The 19603-nt window shown below is 44.0% G+C and overlaps 1 protein-coding gene across 1 annotated transcript in view; it reads left to right on the forward strand.

Moving 5' to 3' along the window:
- The window catches only part of LOC109878628 (lipopolysaccharide-responsive and beige-like anchor protein), a gene marked incomplete in the record, with an annotated part of 260305 nt that overhangs the window by 66654 nt on the left and 174048 nt on the right, over nucleotides 1-19603 (forward strand). The window contains 12 exon segments of the mRNA XM_031837867.1: nucleotides 1509-1642; nucleotides 2597-2705; nucleotides 3162-3314; nucleotides 3926-4094; nucleotides 4506-4585; nucleotides 4726-4788; nucleotides 5714-5811; nucleotides 6615-6707; nucleotides 8362-8470; nucleotides 9349-9430; nucleotides 12088-12211; nucleotides 12926-13118. Coding sequence (XP_031693727.1) covers nucleotides 1509-1642; nucleotides 2597-2705; nucleotides 3162-3314; nucleotides 3926-4094; nucleotides 4506-4585; nucleotides 4726-4788; nucleotides 5714-5811; nucleotides 6615-6707; nucleotides 8362-8470; nucleotides 9349-9430; nucleotides 12088-12211; nucleotides 12926-13118 — 1407 coding nt within the window.

The raw sequence follows: 19603 nt of genomic DNA on the forward strand, positions 1-19603 counted from the left end.
CAACCAGCCCGTAGAGAGCATTGCATTGTGGATTTTGTAGTAAACTTGAGCTACAACAGACTTCCACAACGATTTTCCATGTTGCTACAAAACTTATTATAAAGCTAAAATGAAACATTTGTTCACAAAAAATATTGTTCTCACATAGTGGTGTTATTTAACACTGTAAATGAAAGGAATGAGTGTTTTTGGGTGGATTGTTCCTTTAAGATAGAGGAGAGAATGAACCACTCTGCACCTGGCTGGCTAGCAGGCTGGGAACAGAACACTACCCTGTTCTATTACACAATTAGATCTGCCTACCAGTCGTTTCCATATTGAACCAAGGTGGTGTTTTCTTGAAGCACTTACTTTATTTGACCTTGTAGTTACTAGGATGATGAGTTAATTTATTTACGAGGTCAAGTAAATTGTCACGTTCTGGTGGCTACTTGTAACCATGTAAGTTCCAGGTAACAACAACTAGATGACAAGTACTGTAATGAAAGTGCTTCACAAATGTATTTCTCTCCAACTCTCATTCAAATCCATATTTTTGACTTTCTTTATCGCAGAAGGTCACCTGCACACCTGATTTAAATGCACATTAGGAAGACCTTGGCAACACACACACACACACACACACACACACACACACACACACACACACACACACACACACACACACACACACACACACACACACACACACACACACAGCTGTTATTTTTATTGAATTACTTTGAATTCTTCTATTGTCTCTCTCACTGCAGTTGAGTTTTGTCTCTGAGCCTCACAGCACGTTTTGTCAACGCATGAGCTCCTTTGTCTTTCTGAGGCAGCTCGGCCTGTGTGTTTGTACATGCACGCACACACACACAGACCCCATCTCCTATAGACTAATCATTTCCTATTTTATTCCTCATTCCCACCCTCTATTTAGGTCAACAGTTTAGTATTTGTTAGCACATTGTCAGTATTCCATACATGGACGTGTGTCTGTAGCTTAGTGTCCTCTACGTATGTGTTCACAATGACTAATGGCTTGTTTAGTTGGTAGATGGAACCGTAAACACATGAGAAAAAGGGCCTTGCTCATAATGGCACATTTAGCTGCTGTGGGATCTGACCGTAAGAAACCACGAAAATATTCTATCCACAGAACTCATTTAGCAAAACCCTCATCAGGGTAAACAGACTAGACACCTGAGCCATGTTGCCTCGGAGACTAACTCAACGTCGCGGTAACGCGCCCGCCACTAAGCCCGTCACCGTTAGCTACAGGTGTAATAGTGCTCTAAAGGAGACAGATGTTCAGAGGAGTTATGCTGTGTTTTCAACACCACACCAGGTGTACAAGGGAGAAATGTGACACCGCCTCCAATCCGCATTGTTTTCCACCTGAGACAAAAGCAGAAGCAGAACGACAAGACCCAGCCTTTGTCTCCAGTCCATAGGGTTCTGATAGGGTTCTGATTGTACCGTATTTCTACCCCTGATCCTTGTGTATGTATTCCTCCCTTCTTCAGGATGTGAAGGCTGTGGTGACCCACTCGGTCCAGAGTGCCATCCACTCCATCGGGGGAGTGCAGGTCCTCTTCCCCCTGTTTGCACAGCTGGATCACCTCCAGCACACCAGCGATGAACTGGACACCTCTGTCTGGTAGTGGACTACTGTCTTATTCTATTCATCGATTGATTGACTTTATTAAGTTATTTTAAAATACTGTACACATCTGTGCGTAGCCATGTGGGAGAAAGTGCATTGTGTTGATGGGGGCGGTGTTTGAACTCGCCCTGCAGTCTGGAGTATTTTGCTTTTCACTAAGTAGAAGTTGTTTTGTTCATTCAATGGATTCAACCATGCATGATGGCAGCGCAAATGGCAATCACAAGGTTGTCTTGTCCTACTCACTAAACCTGGATACCAGCTGTGAATATTAGTGCCCTAGTCCTTCAGTGATGTTGTCTTGTCCTACTCACTAAACCCGGATACCAGCTGTGAATATTAGTGCCCTAGTCCTTCAGTGATGTTGTCTTGTCCTACTCACTAAACCTGGATACCTGCTGTGAATATTAGTGCCCTAGTCCTTCAGTGATGTTGTCTTGTCCTACTCACTAAACCTGGATACCAGCGGTGAATATTAGTGCCCTAGTCCTTCAGTGATGTTGTCTTGTCCTACTCACTAAACCTGGATACCTGCTGTGAATATTACTGCCCTAGTCCTTCAGTGATGTTGTCTTGTCCTACTCACTAAACCTGGATACCTGCTGTGAATATTAGTGCCCTAGTCCTTCAGTGATGTTGTCTTGTCCTACTCACTAAACCTGGATACCTGCTGTGAATATTAGTGCCCTAGTCCTTCAGTGATGTTGTCTTGTCCTACTCACTAAACCTGGATACCTGCTGTGAATATTAGTGCCCTAGTCCTTCAGTGATGTTGTCTTGTCCTACTCACTAAACCTGGATCACAAGGGGAAGGTGTTGCATAGATTGTGTTCTCACAGCAGAATGGTAGAATGGTGACACCCTCATTATTTTAGACAATAGCTAAAGGATATACCCTGTAAGGGGCAAGTCAGCAGCAGCTAACCACTCTTCCCCCCCCCCCCCCAGTTGCACTTTGCTGTCCTTTGTGATGGAGCTGCTGAAGAACTCTGTGGCTATGCAAGAGCAGGTCCTGGCCTGCAAGGGCTTCCTGGTCATCGGTTACACCCTGGAGAAGGTGAGAGACATGATACACACACCACCACCCCCCTCGCCAGAGACACATTCACACTCTGCAGTCTTCCTCTCGTCCGTCCTAATTGCTGTTCTGTGCTGAAATTGAAAGGTGGATAATATGATTTCCCAGCACTCTGTCCATTACATCAGAGAGGAGCAGATAGTGAGCTGTCTGTCCTTCAGCCTCAGTGCTGTGCCCTCCAATTCCATACTGCATTTGTCTGTTCTGAGACCAGTGCTAAACGCCCCTACATCTGGTAGCTTGTTGATTGTGTGTGTGTGTGTGGTCAGGTATATAGGTTACTCTAAAAGTCTCTTTACATCTATGGCCCTAATTGCTTAGCTGCATTTAGAGGTCACAGCTGACAGTGGGCTTGTTAGACACAGAGTTAACCTGATTCACCTTTCTCTCTGTGGGTGTCCTCTGCTCCCTCCCTTCCTCCTCCCTCCTCTGTAGTCTTCCAAGGTGCATGTTACTCGGTCCGTGCTGGACATCGTGCTGGCCTTCGCCCGTTACCTCAGCAACCTGCAGAACGGCGTCCTGCTGCTCAAGCAGCTGTGTGACCACATCCTGTTCAACCCTGCCATCTGGATCCATGCCCCTGCCAAGGTAAGAGAGGAGAGGTACTGGCACAGGGCGGCAGGTAGACGCATGCACGGTGACACACACAGTCACGGCGACACACAGTCAAGGACACAGTTGTGCAAGCACATGAAGGCACACACACATGCACGGGCACATGTGACGTGTAGACAGGCAAACACACACACCCACCTCTGTCCATCCCACCATCATCCTTTCATACTCTGTTCCTTGTATCTCTCCTCCAGTACATCAGAGCGACAGCCCACCGTTCAGTAGGTTAGGTTATTGGATTTTTATTTCTGCCTCACCTCATGCTGGGTTTTTCACATCAAATCAAATCAAATCAAATGTTTGTCACATGCGCCGAATGTAGACCTTACAGTGAAATGCTTACTTACAAGCCCTTAACCAACAATGAAGTTTTAAGATAAGTAAGTAATAGATAAGTGAAAAAAATATATATAATAATAATAATAATAATATATGAAGTAACATCATTCAAGAGCTGTAGTAAAATAACAGTAGCGAGGCTATATACAGGGGGTACCGGTACAGAGTCAATGTGCGGGGGCATCGGTTAGTCGAGTGTGTGTGTTCTTACCTGTGTGCGTGTGTGTGCGCATTCACCCCCCCAGGTGCAGTTAGTGTTGTACACCTACCTGTCGACTGAGTTCATCAGCACGGTGACCATCTACAACGCCATCCGCAGGGTGGGCACGGTCCTGCAGGTCATGCACACGCTCAAGTACTACTACTGGGTCGTCAACCCCCAGGACCGCAGCGGAGTCACGCCCAAGGGCCTCGGTAAGAGAACACACACATGCCTCCCTACACACACACACACACACACACACACACACACACACACACCGCACTCTTTCATATTTCCATTAACACACACTTTTCTACACACACTGATATAGACTGATACCTCTCCTCCCCCAGACCAGTGTTGCTGTAGTGTTGCTACGGAAGTTGAACATCCAGTCCTTTGTGTCCCCTGCAGAATGTGCTTTCCTGTCCTTCTTGTACCTCTATGTTGTCTGTTAAACCTAGAATAAACATGTTGTATTGTCTACCTACAGCTGTGCGCTCTGCATCGCGTCCTAAATAACATCCTTTTGACAACAGACCTTCTCTAATGACTTTATCTCTGCGTGTCTGCGTGTGTGTGTGTGTGTGTGTGTGTCTGTCGTTGTGTGTCTGTGTGTGTAGACGGTCCGAGACCCAATCAGAAGGAGATCCACTCTCTCAGAGCCTTTCTGCTGCTGTTTGTGAAACAACTCATAATGAAGGTTAGTGTGTATGTAATGAGAATCTCGTATGATATTAAAAATAATATATATATATATTTGGCTTTTTACACCGAATGTTAATCTACAATAACTATGATCGGTGAAGAGTTCGATTTATATTTTGCACTCTCTATTTTCAGGATTACGGAGTGAAGGAAGATGAGCTTCAGAGTATTCTCAACTACCTACTCACCATGCATGAGGTTACAACTAAAAGATCATTCAAAATATCATGTCCTATACAGTGCACTACTTTTATACAATAGATACTTTATTGTGAAGAGTATGCAGCTGCACCATGCAGTGTCCACTCTCCAGGAATTCCTGTTCGTCCTTACTCGATGCTCCTTTACAGTTTTGAGGTATAAAACTGCCCACTAGGTGGCACTCTAAGCCAACAGCTCTGGCCTCCCAGACCCTCTCTCCTCTCTGCTATAGATAGACAGACCAATCACACTGTGCCGGGGAACCGACCAGGCTCTTTTAACCGTTGCCCAGTTTCACCAAGCCCTCCCCCTCACAGAAGCCTCTGTGTTTACACTGTAGTGATGCATAGAGAAATGATAGTGCTGTAAAACAAGCAGGAATGATCCCTGCAGGAACAAGGGGATTAACCGCTCTCCTTCAGCAGCTCTGCAGTCTTCTGTGGATTGTTCATTCATCAGATAATTCCCTTGTTTCCGTGTATTATTCATTCCGTCAACATTCGTTATCAACGACTAATGATCTGTTTCCGTAGCTAATCAAGATGGAAACTGGTTTGATCTTTGATGTTGTGTGTCACCGATTAATCAATAGTTAGTGCGAAAATAAACAGTATTAATTATTGCACTTACATGGTCAATTCCTGTGTTTGTAGGTACTCTGCATCCATGTGGGTGTCTGTACAGTAGGGTGTGTTTTGGTGTCTGCTTCATGATGATACATGGCGTAACAGCACACCCACTAGCCACACTATTCATCTCTCGTTGGGTTGCATGACTCCACAGTGAAAGGCGATACTAATTGCGAGCCCAGTAGCGCGCGCGCGCACACACACTATTTATCATATTGCTAATAATGCTAACAACAGGGCCTCCTCCCTGGTCTGATTCATTCAATTCAGTACAACTGTATTTATTTTCCCAGGACGACAATCTAATGGATGTGCTTCAGCTGCTGGTGGCTCTGATGTCGGAGCATCACGGCTCCATGGTGCAGGCCTTTGATCAGCGCAACGGAGTACGGTGAGCTTCAGGAATAGAATGACCCGCCGCCCATCACAGAGCTCCAATGGGAGTGCCCGTTCCAGTCGTTTGACTTCTATGACGGTACTGTAACTATAACGTCATCTCCCGTGGCAACGGGTGGCGCACACTCCACCACAGGCCCTGCGGCCTCTGAGAACAAGATCGCTGTGATTGTGAGCCTACTTTGTGTGTGCCGTCGAAATGGTACCGTGTTACATTTGTAGTGCCGGAGACTGTACCCTATTTCCTGTATAATAGTGCACTACTTTTAACCAGAGGCTATAAAGGGACTAGGCTGCCATTTCAGATGTGCCCTTGTGGTTCTGTTTGTGTTTCATGAAGCCAAAATGAAGCCAGATGACACCGAGGCCAATACAGATGGTTTACTGGCTTCATTTGATCCTTTATCTGCAGGACTATTGACATTCGGCGACGACGGCGCACAAGATTTATGTAGCTTATATAGTCACCCTGTTTGCATTCTCTGTCACAGGGGGTTAAATGTAGTGTGTCAACCATGCATGTCTGGGCTGGTGTCTGATATAGGCCCACTTTAAAGGCTTCTGGAAATCTTTGCCTGACGCCACTCATAAAGGCTCCAACCGCCTCTATTTTACGACCCAAGTAGATGTCCTGTACAGCTGTATAGTAGGTTCACAAAGCAGATATAATCTGTCATGAAGTGATTCTGTAAATGTTTGGTTCTGATACTCTTTTAGGTTTTATAATTTGAGAAACTGTTAAATTTGCTTAAATATGTTAAATTTGTTATTCGTGTGTTTTTCTTTGTTTCTGTACAGGGCCATTTACAAGCTGCTGGCTTCCAACAGTGAAGGAATCAGAGTTCAGGCACTCAAAGTCTTGGGCTACTTCCTCAAACACTTGCCCGCTAAGTAAGAACTCTGTGTTGCTGTTACTTGCCTTGTACTCTTGTCTGTAGGATATTATTAAGAATTGTCCGCACGTTTGGTCACATAAAAGCACTTAATTCTGCCGTGGACATTAAAAGTATATTTGTTCCAGATTAAAGGACTCAGTTAGACTCAGTCATTGATGTAATTATTCCTATTCTATAGTCATTTACCTTCAGGCAGCCAAAAGGGTTTTCAATTAAAAAATGGCCTCTCCTCAGTTATTTATTTCTAAGAGCCAAATCCCATCATGGAGATGAGTATCTACAGAGAAAAGGGTCTCATTCAGGTGGAGGTCGATATCTAATCCTCGTTCAGCCTGCGTACTGTAGTAAAATGAATAGCTGCTATTAAAGCCCTTTCTATTTCTCTCTCTTTGGAGAGTAAATTGCCTCTAGTTGTGTAGAAGTGTTTAAGATAACAAATTATCCACTCGTAAGCCTCCTTTGGTTCAGTGACCAATTAAGATGTCGAAAGACAACAACCCAGGATGAAATACAGTGCAGGTCTCATTGAGGCTCTATTTCCAATTCTACTGATTCCTTTTTGATCCCCCAAACTTTTGATCAGTGGTAGTACATATTCCCCAGCCTCATCCCTAGCCTCATCCCCAGCGTCATCCTCATCCCCTTCCTCAACCCTAGCCTCATCCTCAGCCCCAGTGCCCCCCCCCCCCAAATCACAATTTTTGTTGTTTTTACGGGAACACAGTCCAGCTTTCAACTTTCTCTTGAAAGTTGGAATAGTAGAATTTCACAAGGTGCAATTTCTAAATTGGGTAGTGCATCATCAGTTTTCCTTGTCATGTCGTTCTCTGGCATACCTTAGAGAGCTATTTATAACTTGGCAGAAATGTCCAGATCAACTAGCCCATGTCAGCTACCATTTTTTTAGCTCGGTGTTTTAGCCCATAGATGTTGTTGTAATGTCTTGAGTCACAGAAATATCACATGAATACACATTGGACATGCTTTAAAACTGCAACATTTTCTCTCCGCCGACAAGAGGTGACCAAACAGTTTGTCATAAATAGTACTTGTGCCCTTAGAAATCGACGTGGGCATGCGTGCGTGTGTAGATGAGGTTCCCTAATGCTGGAAGGGGGGCCTGAGAGAAAAAGTCTTAGACTCTTTGCTGTCTGACTGATACTAGCTTTATCATCCCAGAATATGTACAGATGCGTGATACTCAGAGATGAAAGCTCTGAGGGATACTTGTCTTTGAAGGGTCCTGACAGGCCTCTGCAGGGTTGCTTTTTTTCATGTCTTTCAACTGTGTTCAAATGTGTTCTGATGCACTGGTAAACTTACACAAGCGGCGGTTCACAAACATTCATAGTCCGTGACTCACCCTATGGCTTCTGGAATTTTCCTTGTCTGGCCTCAACCAGTCCTTGACCGACAGCCCAAAATGGAATATGTACTGCCCAACATTTTGGAAACATTGCTTGCTATACCATACAATGGTGCCAATGAATGCTTTTGTGAATTTATAGTTAACTGTCAAGTTACATTCTTTGCATGTAATTAAGTGCAACACGATACACTAATACACTGTGTGGATACAGGGAACAATGTGCTGGTACCAAATGTCAATGGATACTCACTGACCGTTTGACCCTTGACCTTTGTTCCAGGAGGAAGTCAGAGGTCATGCTGGGTCACGGGCTCTTCTCCCTGCTCAACGAGCGACTGATGCTCCACTCCAACCAGTTCAGCATGACAACCTACAACGTGCTCTTCGAGGTCAGGTTTTGTATTTGCATTGGCTGAGGATTTCCATCACTGTATTAGTTCAATTATACATGCGCTGATTACACATGAATTAATTCTGAGAACACATTATTTAGATTAGAAGTGTGTTTTCTGAATGATTTAATGCTTTTATAGTTTGTTTGATTAAGTTGTATAGAACGTGTAGTTAAACTCTAGTTTTCCTGCGGCCTGCGTCAGCTCTAGCTATTCTCCTTCTGTCTGGACCTGAATAGCATATCCCTTCTGAAAACATTGCAGTCCGTTTTGGTTCTATTATTACCCATTGGTAATAACTTAACTCAAATGATGGTCATTTGTGTTAATGTATCTATGTTATAATGGCATACCAAGACTTTTGATGGACATTAATACACACTATATTAAACTCCACATGAATCATGGACCTGTTGTATCTGACCTTGTAAATGACGTATTTTGACACACAGAAGTATATGGGATTGACAGGAGACACTGGGGGAATTTCATGTATTCCTCCTCTGCTGTTACTGTGAGATATTGCTGTCTATTCGATTCGTCACTGATTCTTGTTACCTATTTCTTCTGTAAAGACTTGGTGAACACATACGAACATATGTGGATTTCTATATGGCCCAATGTACCTCTTCCCTGGTGCTGTTAGTATGAGCTATAGATGCAGAAAAGTATTTATGTAAATCTCATTTCTCCCTTTTCTGTGCAGATCCTGGTTGAACTGAATACGTGTGTCTGTGGAATTGCAATGTGGAACTCATGTACTTCTTGGTGCTGTTACTATGATCTATAGATTCACATAAAAGTATTTATGTCTCTCCTCTATTTCTCCCTTTTCTCCCCTCGTCTCTTCTTTCTCTCTCTCTCCTTCTCCGTAGATCCTGACCGAGCAGATCTGCACTCAAGTGATCCATAAACAGCATCCGGACCCCGACTCCAATGTGAAGATTGTCAACCCGCGTGAGTCACCCCTCGGCATCCCACCACTAAATAAATCACCTTTACCTACCGCTGCATGCTTGACCAGACCTAGAGAGCCTCCTCTCCCTTACGGCCGCTGCCAGTGTTATATACTGGCCAACAAATGTGGAGCATAAATTGAGGCAAAAAAACTATACTACTCAAACGGTATGTGATCATATACGATTAGGCTAATAGTGGTCGTGTTGGGCTATAAGATTCAGCTGGTACATTTTAAGTCTATTTTTATTTAATTTGATATATATTAAAAAAGAGTAGCTATTGAGAGATAAAAAGCTACTTAATGAAATGATATTGTGACAGCAAATTAAAGTTGTGAAATATCAGTTTTATTCAGTTGAACTTCACTCAACAGCTGAAGTGGAACTGAATAAAATGAGTGCATCGTTAAAGACCTCATGAAATCAACACCAGGCCCTGCGGCGTTATATAATGTTAATAAGTAGCCTTTTCCTACTTTTGAAACTCAACTGTCATTTTTCAAAAGTTAGGTATTTAATCCATCCGGGAAATGACGCAACAAGCTTACATGGCAACTTAATATTTCATTAAGTTGATACACGATTGCATTATGTGGTAGTTTTAATTAGAGTTTAGAGGAACAGGAATTTATAGTTCAAAATGTATCTCACAGACCATTTTACAGTTTTGATGTTTGAATTATGACCCTATCTTCTGCAAAGGGGATCTCATTTGATGTTTATCTTTTTAATATTCTGATAATGTACACATACAGTAATTTAAAGTAATACTCCCAGAGATGTAGCAGTTTCCCTTTACTACCAGTGGCATGTTTTTATATACATGCCTCATTAAGAGGGACAACGTCCATGCTTAGTTTCTGTTTGATGCAACGTAACAAGCCCATAGCAACCTCATTGCTTTGATCAATGTACTTGTCTCATCCTGTCCTCGTCTAGTATTTTCAGACCATTACTTACCTCTAATTTCACATGCCTGCTCTCAAAACCTTTTCATATGTGGGAGAATCAACTTCCCCAGCTGTGGCGGAGAGGGGGGGAAAATAACGGAGACAGGCTGAAATCACAACCGAGGTTTACTTTAATCCTGCTCTAATCGTACAATTTAGCCTCATTTGTGTGTGTGTGTGTGTGTGTGTGTGTGTGTGTGTGTTACACATCTCATAGTCACACATTGATTAGCATAGGCCCTTTATTGTGGTAAAGGCATCCAGTCGTGTGCAGCGTAAAATAAAACTGTGCTTTTTCATGTGAACTGAACACACTTTATGGGAGTTCTGAGCCATGGGAGCACCATGGAGTCTGTTTCTCCTTTACTGTAGCTGCCTGCGTTCTCTTCTTGATGTTATCTGCTCTGAAGCCTCAAAATGGGCCTGATTGCAGTCTTTAGTAACGTCAGAGCGAATCAAACAAACTAAGGAAGTACCGTTTCCCTTAAATTAACTCCATGGAAAGAACCCAAGACCAAATGGGGGGAAAAAAGACCCCATACTCACATCCCTCCATCCCCCAGTAACATGCAGAGGTCATTTTCTGGCAGTGAGAGTTCAGTGATTCATAATTTGATTGACTAAGTCGTATAGAAACAATAAACGTCTGGGCTGCGAGGGGTCCTTGTTGGTTACCATCGGTTACCACCAAGGTCCAAGACGACAAAGTTAAATCATAACCCCCCCCCCCCCTTCCTGACTCAAGCTAAATGGACACTGACATAGTCTATATAGTTCATCTAAACAGCCAGTCTCTTTAGGTTAACCAAAGAAAGGGTTCCAGGAAACCTGCATAGGACTTTGGCAGGCGTGGTACACAAACAAACACACACACACACACACACACACACAGACACACAGACACACAGACACACAGACACACAGACACACAGACACACAAACACACAAACACACAAACACAAACACAAACACACAGACACAAACAGAAAGACAGACGCAGACATAAACGCGCACACACTCACACACTCACTCACACACACACACACACACACACACATACATCTCTGAGTTGAAACAATAGCAAACTTAGTTTGATCGTTTCCACCACATAGATGTTGAGGTGTCTGCTGACAGTGAAATCAAGATGGCTTGTGACACAATGATTCACACATGTTGAGATGAATTGTCTGATTGTGTTGTTGAATTGTGGTCTGACTCTTACTCCCTCTGCAATTGATTTGTTTCATGGAAAGTGTGTTCATTTCAAAAATCCCTTATTATTTTTGCTATTTAGGATACACAATTTGAATCACTGATAGGGAGTAAAATGGTATTATTCAGTATCAATATTAAGAGATTTTTAAATGTTTTAAAATCAGTATTGTAGCATTTCATAATTTTCATACTACTTTCAAAACAACCAGAATTTATGTAAATTGATTCATTTATTTAAATTAATTCTCAGATTCTGTCTCTTGCTTTATCACGTCTTATTTGGTGAATCAGTATTAAAAACTCCATATTTTAATGAAGATATTATACTATGACAGACAACAGTCTGTTCTCTGCATTCCTCTGCTGACCGTCTGTTCTGTACGACCCGAGTCAGTAACCCTGCAGGGAAAGTAGTGCGTCTGTGTGTACTAAACCGTGTCAGACACCGTAACGGGGCATTAACAGAACGTGTTTTCCTGTGTTTTGACAGAGGTCCTGAAGGTGATCGCTGCCCTGCTGAAGAACTCTCCCCTCTCCCCAGAGAGCATGGAGGTGCGCAGGGTCTTCCTGTCAGACATGATCAAACTGTTCAATAACAGCAAAGATAACAGGAGGTAAGGAACGTAACAGCCCTGAAGTGTACTACCAAGTACATCACATTCTAGTACTCTACATAGTACACTACGACAGGGTCTTCCTGTCAGACATGATCATGATCTGTTCAATAACAACGTATATAACAGGAGGTAAGGAACGACTCAGCCCTGGATTGGACTACTCTGCAATACGCTACCACTAAACAAGAACTGGGTTCAAATAGAATTTGAAATCATTCAAATACTTTGAGGGTTTGCTTGAACCCGCCTGGAGTGCCAGGTGGGCGGAGCTTTGCAGTTTTGCGACTATTCCATTGGTTCAGTTGCGCCAGGCAACCTCAATCAAGCGCAATCAATCCACTCTAGGGAGTATTTGAAAGGAAACAAATACTATTTGAACCCAGGTCGGCACCAATATCACTTCAGTACAGCCCTCTGGTTGAGTTCAGTACATGTTTTCCTGGCATACATCCCCTGTCCGATTACATCTCCCAGTTCCTCATGCTGGTGCCGTGCTGGGGCTTTACTGCAGTGAGGCCAACAAGCTTTGTCCTTCATATGCTCAGAGTACAGGATGTTTTGAAGATGTGTGATATTGTGTATCTGTACACTACATGAGTGTGCTGTGTATGTAGAATTGTTTTCAAATGTTTGAGTTATGTTTGTGTGTATGCACGCACATGCAATACTGTTCCTTCGGAGCGCTCATATCTGTGTGTGTGTGTCTATCAGGAGCCTGCTGCAGTGCTCGGTGTGGCAGGATTGGATGCTCTCTCTGTGCTTCATCAACCCCAAGAGCAGCGAGGAGCAGAAGGTCACTGAGATGGTGTACGCCATCTTCCGCATCCTGCTCTACCACGCCATCAAGTACGAGTGGGGCGGCTGGCGCGTGTGGGTGGACACCCTGTCCATCACCCACTCCAAGGTCAGAGAGCTCATTAACCCCGTCAGACGGTCAACCAAACTCTGTCTCACGGAGAGCACCAGGGCTTCTGGATAGGTTTCTATACGTCTCTGTGGATTGTCGACTCTTTCTCTTGCTCTTCCATACTATTTGTTCTCTCTCTTCTCTTTTTAACTACGTCATTTTCTCTTTTTCATTATTTTGTGAACACACACTCCCCGCTCTCATTCCCTCTCCTCTTACTTTCTCTCTCTTTCTTTAGCACTGAAATTAGACTCCACTCACCTCGCTGCCCTTTCTCCTACCTCAGCTTCTCCAGGGCGCTCAGCCGTCAAGATCTATCTCAACTCTCTATCCAACCAGTCAGGGGCTTCCTTTTTTAAGTTTGATTCTGACATAATAACAGTCTCAGAGGAAATGTCATAAAACTCATAGATTAATAGTGACTGACTAACAGAGAAGTGCCTCTCTCTCTGTGCCCGTCAGATCGAGCCTGGTGGATATCTTGTGCTGATTATGATGTGAAAACGGCAGTGTGCTGCCTTAATGGAATCAGTTATTTTTCCTCTTCCATCCCTTCTAGTCATTTATTTATGTATTGAGTTTCCCACTCTAGTTAAACATAAACTACCGGCTCTTCTTATTTCAGAAACTCAATTTTAAAAAAGGCTGTTTAAAAATGAATTGTTGATATTGGATTACGGAGCCAGGTTCCAAGGCAGTGAAGTAATTTGGTCGGTGTCGGATTGTGGTGTGGGTGGCTTATTAAGCTTGGCATATTGGAGGTTGGTTGAGGGAAACTAGGCTTTTTTTTGTGTTGAGGTGGATGTCTATGGAGTTCTGAGGATGTAGTGATGGGTAAAGGCCACTAGGGGGCACAGTTACACCATTTGGCTCTTTCTCTCTCCTTAGGACTGAAGTTGGTTGGCTTTGTTGCACAGTATTTGCGAGACCAAAACCTCAAGCCTGTCCTTGTGTACCCAACCTAAAGGTTGTATGCGAAAAAATAACTGTGTCTCTAGTATCATATCTGACTGAAGGATTTCTCATATAATTGGTAAGGACAGTGCTGAGTAAATATGTAGTTGTGGAGATGTGGAAAAAAACAAAACAAAGAAAGCTACAAAATGACATCACTGCCAATTCTGGCTAGACTGTTCCAAATGGTTCTGCTGCCGTTTCTGCATTTTTGCCTTGGGACTGTAAGTGTCTTATCGTGAAAGTCATTTTTCAGTCATTTCCTTTTTGTGATGTAATTTTGTACTAAAGCTGTTCATAGACAAATGATAAGGACTATTTCACTTCAGAGTTTTACACAAGCTTAAACATCAAACCACGATGATTGCTTTCTACACTGTAGCAGTAAATACACAGCATTTATTCATGAGACCTTTAAGAAATGTCATTTTTTCCATGAAAGCACACCATGAATGATTCTTCACATATTTATTGATATATTGTATATGAAAGAATAGTTTTGCAGAAACATTACCCTTTTAAATTAGCTGGGAGCGGATGCGAAGACACAAGTCATAGGCTTGTCCAATTGACATCAGTCCTGTGCAGTACAAAATAAACCCAAAGTGACTGTTTATTTGTAAATAACACCTTGTGTGTTTAGGGTTGTGTGTCGCCCCGAGCTTATTGCTGTAGCACGTTGCACATGGCCACAATCACACTCTGCTCTGTAGTTTCACTTTACGACACTGCCATACCAGCCGCTGTGCAAAAAAAGTGTGCGACTGAGTAGAGGAGTTGATCATTCTCTTCAGTACTGGACAGATGGTAATTGCCCTTTCCCATAATTGCACAAGATTAATGCTCTTGCTGCTTAGCTCTGTTTACAGTGCCCCAGCACTAATCTAAAAAACAGCACCACACACACACACACACACAGAGGGTCCCATGCAGTCTTTGAATTGGGTAGGTGCGGCGGGCACTAGCCATCCAGATACATGCATTTGCTATAAAAAAAAACCTGGAGAAACTCAATTGCAATTTTATTGTCCGGTTTGATAGATTTCCTGCCACCTCTGTAGCACCAGAGCTGTTTGTCACTGTTGCTCTCTCCTCCCACGGCTGGTGTGTGTGTGTGTGTGTGTCTACCACTCTCTCCCTCTACCCACACACATTGTCTCCTCCTTCGCTCTGAGGTTTCTAGAAAGCCTATTCTGAACACATTGAATATTCATCCTGAGCTGCACCTCAACAATCAGAGAAACAAGGCCTCATCAATTTAACCAGCCCACCGGGAGCATCCTGATAAATACAGACACACATTCAGAAGTATCTACAAACTGTATACACGCATCTAAGCCTCTATCCATTTCATGTTTTATATGCAGTTTGGAACACATTGTGTATATTACGCAATTGAAAAGAAGTGCCTCTGTTTCTAATGTGAATTTTTATGAAAATTGAATAAATTAATTTATACATTTCCCACCAACATAACGTTGTTATTATACACTGAATCCTGTTTCACTGATGTATTTTTTGGGTTACCGGGTGCACAACAATGTGTATCCATTGTGATATTTTAAAGTGTCCATAATGCACTCAGGACGCCCCCGACAGAGAGAGGGCCGTAGTAGGGTGTTTCCATAGCGGGCATTAATATCAGAATGACCCTTAAATGCATTTAGGACCATATTTTATCTTACCTACATTATTACAGTGAAATCACCTCTGCCTAATGTAATCCTGCTCTTTTCAAATCTATAATTCTGGTTAAATAAGGTGATACTAGACATTTCACTGCTAGCCTCTTTTTAATCATAATGACCAAACCTGTACACGTCAGTGGTGGAGAAGACCGGCTTTTCATCCTGCATCAGTATTTACAGTAGTGGGGTCCATGAACTGTACTACAGTATATTTAACATGGCCAGAGGGCGATAGAGGGAGATTTTCAGAAATTGCTTCCATCTTTCCTTGCCTGCCCAGACTGAGCTAAAGCAGCACTAGTCAAGATGACACCAGTTCAGGTGACTTCCAGATCTCCCTGTAGTCTGCTGCAGACTCCTGAATGGTCACCTGGGATAATATGAAATGATGTGATTGGACCACTGGGACCTGCTGGGTGACTTTAGTTGCAATTGGACATCTATGACCGTCTGGCAGATCCTGTGTGTGTGTGTGTGTGTGTGTGTGTGTGTGTGTGTGTGCAGTCAAAGGTCACGCCTGTGTGTAACTGTTGGTTGTGTGGGGTGAGTGGGGTGGGGTGGGTGCACATGTGTATGAAAAGTATGATGAATGCGCACCTTTCTGTATGAATGAACCAACATGTTAGTGTGTGTGTGCGCGCCCATGTGTGTACACAAATGTGTGTGTCCTTTATCTGAGCCAGAGCAGCAGCAGGCTTTGTGCCGCAGTGTGAGCAGACCAGGCAGATGTTTCTGCAGGTGGGCCTGCTGACACCACACACACACACACACACACACACACACACACACACACACACACACACACACACACACACACACACTGCCTTTCTACCAGCTCTGCACACAAATGAGTTGGATTTGAGGAAGATTTCTAAATCAGTCATCAGTGTGTGAAGGACTCCGTATCCTTCTAGCGTCAACAGTCAGCTTCTCTGTAGCGTCCACCTTGTGGAAATGATGGCATCAGACATTAACAGGTGAAGAGACATTAGTACAGGAGTGCTTGTGAAGCAGAAGAAGCCAGATGGGGCCTTCAGACATCGCCCTGTTTGAATCATGTCTATTTCTACCCTTTTATTAGATCAATAGCCGTTTGTACACATTACAAACTGTGTGTTTACTCTAATGTGGACGCTAGTTCTCTACTAGCAGCAGTTCACAAGACACAAGGGAGTATGGATCCACAGTACAAAGCCTCCCAGTATTGAGACTCAACATGTTGAGATCTAGACTCTCTCTATTGTTCAGCCTTAATGCAGAGATGGACACATCGACAACTCCACAAAGGAGAGGGAAGTGCAGGACATGGAGAACATTGACCAGGGCTGCGCACACACACACACACACACACACACACACACACACACACACACACACACACACACAATATGGTCTACAGGACTTCTCATAGGGTAAAATGTAGGTCTAGTGTGTATTGTATAGAAGTTCCACAGTGCTGAGGCTGAGCAGTGGGAGTTATTGGGATATCTACGCATTACCTTAGTTTCCCTAAACAAATGAGACTGTATCTGGTCCTACTTAGAACTGTCTGGTGGCCCACCTGTGGACTCTGTCCCATAGTTTGGGAACACAACTGTGTGAGCTATAGGAGGACAATGTAACTGTCTGGCTGTCCTTAACCATGTGGTCTTAATGGTCGCCCTTCTGGTTCCCAAAGACATCACCAGTCAGTGCTCTGCTCGGATTCCTGCTTCACATGATCAGGGGAAAAGGATCTAGGAAATGAGAGAGAGAGAGAGAGAGAGAAAGGGAGAGAGAGAGAGAAAGGGAGAGAAAGAGAGAAAGGGAGAAGAAGAAAAAGAAAGGGGGAGAGGGAGGAAAAAGAGAGTGAAACAGTGAAAGGAAGAGTTCCGTCCAGGGTTCCGTCCAGGCAGGACTGCGGCAGGCAGAGACAGACGACATTGATTTGGGAGGAGGGAGGAATTGCATTTAGCTAATTGGATTAGAGCCGCGCTGGCTTTCCCCATTTCCCCTTTGTTTTGTGGTCGCCGCCTATCTATTGATCTCAATGGGACTCCCAGGTCCGAACCTGCTATAGGGGGTCTCCCTGGACCAGTGGTGAGCCACCCAGCCTCACACCACACAGCCTGCGGTCTGGGGCCCAGACTGATCTCTGAACAGTTGTTACATGGACTAAGAGAAGGATGGAGGACTGCAGCCAAACCCTGCATTGCATTCAGGTTTCAGATTGGTCTGCGTTGTGATGTCAGTTTGTATTATGTTGAGTTGAAATGAGATTGGAGTACAGTTTGTTTACAGGTGGGGTTTAGAGGGATATTGAAATGTGATAACCTATGTTTTTTTTCAGGTTGTCATTTATTTTAGTTTATAATGCAATTTGTAAGGTCAATTTGCAGCGCTGTATGATTTGTCTATAGACAGCGCGTCCAGCTAATAGCTGTCAGGTTAGAATAGCCTGCACTGTTTTCCTACACTACCATAAAAATGTTCCATACCCTTAACCAAGACGTGGACTAGAATTAAATTAGACCAGATTGGCTAAACTGATGCCTTGGCCACCCAGTGCTGCTGGTCTCTTATCGTAGCTCTATGCTAACCACTGTTTTAAAAACAGTACAGTACTCCCATTCTAATGGTAATTCAATCTTTATAGAAACCCATTTAAGGCCAACATGCATCATTTTAATGTACTGCATCGCAGTGTGACGTTATTCCACTGACTAACCACTCCAGTGTAGTTTCCATATGGTCATACTGCTCTCCTTTGAATGCAATGCAGCATGCTTTTAATTGGTAAAAAATGCTAAATGTCAAATGAAGCAGAAACTAATGGGGGGGGGGGGAGAAGGCTAAGTCACTAGGTCACTAGACTGTGATCGTTATACCGGAGAGAGAATTCCGTTACTATCGGTGAGGAGGGAGGAGAAGGCTAAGTCACTAGACTGTGATCGTTATACCGGAGAGAGAAGGACATTACTATCGGTGCGTTTAGAAAGGCCTCTTTACTTTTCTACTCTGAGAAAACAGATATGGATTAACAATCACAGCCAACCCAGTACCAGAAGATTAATGACCAGCCTTGTAGCCATCTAATTTAGAACATTAATGACTAACGCCTAATTAATTACAAATTCTCCTCTCTCTCTCTCTCTCTCTCGGTCTCTCTCTCTCTCTCTCTCGGTCTCTCTCTCTCTCTCTCGGTCTCTCTCTCTCTCTCTCGGTCTCTCGGTCTCTCTCTCGGTCTCTCGGTCTCTCTCTCGGTCTCTCTCTCGGTCTCTCTCTCGGTCTCTCGGTCTCTCTCTCGGTCTCTCGGTCTCTCTCTCGGTCTCTCTCTCTCTCTCTCTCTCGGTCTCTCTCTCTCTCTTGGTCTCTCTCGGTCTCTCTCTCTCTCTCGGTCTCTCTCTCTCTCTCGGTCTCTCTCGGTCTCTCTCTCTCTCGGTCTCTCTGTCTCTCGGTCTCTCTCTCTCTCTCTCTCTCTCTCTGTCTCTCTCTCGGTCTCTCTCTCTCTCTCGGTCTCTCTCTCGGTCTCTCTCTCTCGGTCTCTCTCTCTCTCGGTCTCTCTCTCTCTCTCGGTCTCTCTCTCTCTCGGTCTCTCTCTCTCTCGGTCTCTCTCTCGGGTCTCTCTCTCGGTCTCGGTCCTCTCTCTCGGTCTCTCTCTCTCTCGGTCTCTCTCTCTCTCTCTCTCTCTCTCTCTCGGTCTCTCTCTCTCTCGGTCTCTCGGTCTCTCTCTCTCTCTCGGTCTCTCTCTCTCTCTCGGTCTCTCGGTCTCTCTCTCTCTCGGTCTCTCTCTCGGTCTCTCTCTCGGTCTCTCTCTCGGTCTCTCTCTCTCTCTCTCTCTCGGTCTCTCTCTCGGTCTCT

Source organism: Oncorhynchus kisutch, linkage group LG12, assembly GCF_002021735.2.
Source record: "Oncorhynchus kisutch isolate 150728-3 linkage group LG12, Okis_V2, whole genome shotgun sequence".
Taxonomy (NCBI): Eukaryota; Metazoa; Chordata; class Actinopteri; order Salmoniformes; family Salmonidae; genus Oncorhynchus; species Oncorhynchus kisutch.